The sequence below is a fragment of the Adiantum capillus-veneris genome, chromosome 17 (assembly GCF_014529385.1).
Source record: "Adiantum capillus-veneris isolate H3 chromosome 17, ASM1452938v2, whole genome shotgun sequence".
In the NCBI taxonomy this organism is placed as follows: Eukaryota; Viridiplantae; Streptophyta; class Polypodiopsida; order Polypodiales; family Pteridaceae; genus Adiantum; species Adiantum capillus-veneris.
This window is the reverse complement of record NC_140947.1, coordinates 157,706,360-157,710,168: the sequence shown is the minus strand read 5'-3', so window position 1 is coordinate 157,710,168 and position 3,809 is coordinate 157,706,360. Positions and strand designations below refer to the sequence as shown.

The 3,809-nt window shown below is 45.0% G+C and overlaps 1 protein-coding gene across 1 annotated transcript; it reads left to right on the top strand.

Annotated features, from left to right (window-relative positions):
- Positions 1-329: 329 nt before the first annotated feature.
- LOC147438395 (pentatricopeptide repeat-containing protein At4g13650-like) lies at positions 330-3,563 on the top strand. Its single transcript, XM_086487696.1, has one exon. The coding sequence runs from the start codon at positions 905-907 to the stop codon at positions 2,897-2,899; it is 1,995 nt and encodes a 664-aa protein (XP_086343822.1). The 5' UTR covers positions 330-904; the 3' UTR covers positions 2,900-3,563.
- The last annotated feature ends 246 nt before the right edge of the window (positions 3,564-3,809 follow it).

Below are 3,809 nucleotides of genomic sequence, written 5' to 3'. Positions count from 1 at the left end.
GCAACTCTTATAGAAGCCAACAAGAAAGAGGGCAAAGAGATCAACACAAAGACTCTCAATTTCAAGTTACACAAAGTTTCAAGCAAAAACAAAACATATGTTTACCATAGAAGCACACAAAAAATTATTCTTCAACTCTCAATACAATGTAGTATGGCCACACTTGCTTTAGTAGTAGTGTAAGCAACCCTTGCAACAGCCAGCAAGAAAGAGGGTCAAGAGATCACTACAAAGGCTCTCAGTCTCAAGTTACACAAAGCTCCAAGAAAAAAAAAAACATACGTTTACCATAAAAGCACAAGTTATTCTCTAAATCTCAATACAATGTAGTGCGGCCACACTTGATGTGCTCGCAAAAAAATGCTTCAAGATAGCAGAATATCAGCGAGAAGGGGAGAGAGGAAGACGAAATGGACATTATCTCTGCTAGCTGACCTACTGACGATGGTGCAATGAGCAAAAGTTGAAGAGCGCCACTGGCGGGAGTGTTTAGGAGCGTAGCTGCTAATTGTGTTGCAAAATGATTAGCGAGCTCTAAAAAGTTGCAAGTGTAGGGCAGCTGATCGCGATCGTGACAAGGCAATCCACGTTGTCTTGTTGCGAGTGTGTCCACTGCTTTGTGTGACATCCAAAAAACAAGATTCATTGGTGGAGAACAAGTTTTACTTCGGTCGGGCGCCCTTGTCTGACACAGGCCTAAGCTGCCTTAACAACAGCATAGTAGTCAAGGTAGCAAAGGAACATCACCACGCTCATCTCAGGGAGTCGTGTCCCGTCACTCATGTCCCGTGCCAGATAGTTAAGAAAACTTTTAATCTGACATCAAAGCAGAGCACCGCCATATGCAGAAGCCAGCGTGATTGAAAAAAATCCCGGAATTTGGATTGTCCATGGCGGTGCAAAAATGCAGAATTCCAAGCGAAGTCCTAAGGTTGGCAAACAGCCATCTTGGCTCTTCGAAAATGATGGCTGTAGAGATGCTTCCTCTCTCATATGGGCCTGCTCTAAGAACAAAGATCTGGCTAGGGGCACCAGGATACATGGTGAGCTTCATAAAAGGGGCTTAGCTGAGAAGGATTACTCCGATGCTTTAGTAACGATGTATGCAAAATGTGGTGAGCTTCATAAATCCCGAGCATTACTTGGCATGCATAGGAGCAGCAATATCATAACGTGGAATGCCTTAATAGCAGGCTATGCCCGACAGAGGCAGGGCCATAATGCTCTAGACTGTTTCAAGAGAATGCAGCGTGAGGGCATTTTTCCAAATGCAATGACCTATGCTTGCACCTTGAAAGCGTGTGCCATGATTGGAGCTGTCGAACATGGAAAGCAAATCCATGATGAGATTTTGAACCAGGGATTGTTGAAGCACAATATAGTGCTGGGTGGTGCTCTTGTGGACATGTATGCCAAGTGTGGTGCTCTTTCTCAGGCGAAAAGTGTCCTAGAGAATCTCCCTTGTCACAATGTTATTTTGTGGAGTGCCTTGATTGCAGGATATGCTCAAAAGGGGCAGGGCCATCAAGCAGTAGAATGTTTTGAACAAATGCAGCATGAGGGTATCCCCCCAAATGCAGTGACCTATGTGTCCATGTTGAAAGCATGTGCAGCAATGGGCGCCATCGACAAGGGCAAGCAGATCCATGATGAGATTTCGAGCCAGGGATTGTTGAAGCATAATATAACACTAGGTGGTGCTCTAGTGGACATGTATGCCAAGTGTGGTGCTTTGCCTCAAGCACAGAGTGTCCTAGAGAAGCTTCCTTGTCGAGATGTTGTCTCGTGGAATGCTTTGATCGCAGGATATGCTGAAAAGGGACAAGGGAAGCGTGTTCTAGAATGTGTGAAACACATGGAACACGAGTGCATCCTGCCCGATGCAGTGACCTATTTGTGCATTCTGAAAGCTTGTGCTATGACTGGAAACATCGAGAAAGGAAAGGAAATCCATGATGAAATTTCAAGGCAGGGGATGCTGGAGCATAACATAGTGCTGGGTGGTGCCTTGGTGGACATGTATGCCAAGTGTGGTGCTCTTTACCAGGCACAACGGGTCCTAGAGAAGCTCTCGACTCGGGATGTAGCCTTGTGGAATGCATTGATTACAGGGTATGCTCATAAGGGGCAAGGCCAACAGGCCCTAGAATGCTACAAACAAATGCAACGTGAGGGCATTCCTCCTACTGCAGTGACGTACGTATGCATTTTGAAAGCCTGTGGTGTGGTTGGAGCTATTGACAGGGGAAAGCAACTTCATGATGAGATTTCGAGGCAGGGGTTACTGGAGCATAATGTAACACTTGGTAACGCTCTAATTGACATGTATGCCAAGTGTGGTGCTCTTCCGCAGGCGCAGGGAGTCTTAGAGAAGCTCCCTTCTCGCAATGTCATCTCGTGGAGCACTTTGATTGCTGGATACTCACATGATGGTCAAGGTGAGGAAGCATTGAAAAGTTTTGATCAAATGCGGGCTGAAGGCATCCTTCCAGATATAGTGACCTTTAGGTGTCTGCTGAATTTGTGCAATCGTCTAGGTCTGGTGGAAAAGGGCCAAGGACTTTTTGATAGTATGGAAGCCAGATATGGTTTAAAGCCTGATTTGGAATGTTTCATCTGCATGGTTGACCTTCTTGGATGTGCTGGGTACCTATTAAAGGCAGTTCAACTTATCCAACAGATGCCCTATTCTGCCAACTCAGCCATTTGGCATTGCCTTCTTCGTGCCTGCCAGAAATGGAGAAATCTCAAGGTAGGGACTTGGGCATTTCAACAGGCAGTAAAGCTAGATCAGTTTGACGAATCCGCTTATGTTTTGATGGTGAACATTTATACAGCAGCTGGTATGCCAGAAAAGGCTAAAGACATTGAAGCTATGAGACCAGGGAACAAGGTATAAAAACTGCTAGGTGTAGTTCCAGATGGATATTTATGCCTTGGACACTATGGCGAGTGGTGCCTTTGAGGAGCCATGGAGGGGAAGGCGAGTGCAGAACCAGAGAACGACGAGAGATAGAGAGAGAGAGAGCAGAGATTTGGATACAATATTTTTGATTGATAAAGACCATTACATATATAGGATGCTTAACTAATCCTAGCCGCCTTTTTTACCATTCAAAACTCCCACTAAAACCAGTAGGGTAGTTTTCCACGGGCAGACAACATGGGCTTGAAAACCCAACAAACTAAGCATGACAAAGGAAAGAGAGCCAGAGGAATCTGTTAACTAATAGGGTAGTTTTCCATGGGTAGACAACATGGGGCTCGAGAACCCAACAAACTAAGCATGACAAGGGAAAGAGAACCAGAGGAAGACATTCTCCAGTTTTGAGTTAATTTCGAGGACTCAATACAAGAATATATGTATTGGTCAGAGTCAGTCTCATAGAATAATACTACTAGTGTTTTCACCTTGTGGTTAGAGGTGATGTGGGAGTGTCCTTAATGCTTGGATCGAAGGTTCACTTGGTGGCCCTTTGGCACTGTATACCAGCCCCCTTGTAGGGCCCACGATCATCAGGGGATGTTGGCCTTTTGTTTAGGAGGGATCAAGTTTGCACGAACATCAGGGAATGTGCCCCCCCCCCCCCCCCCCTCCCCTCTTTCAAACAAACAAAAAAAAAAAAAACCACGGGAAAATGTTTTCTTAGTGTACACAATTACACAAATGGTCATATTTTATGCACAATTCACATACAGGTCTAATTTAGTTCACATGCACTTCATTCACCTTAAGTTAGTTAACATTAAAGTTCGTGTGCCCTTCACATCTGGGATCGGACAGTTGCCATCAAATTTTGACACTGTTG

Excerpts from the sequence above, each read along its gene's own strand:
- LOC147438395 (XM_086487696.1), top strand. The coding sequence starts at position 905 with ATGCAGAATTCCAAGCGAAGTCCTAAGGTTGGCAAACAGCCATCTTGG.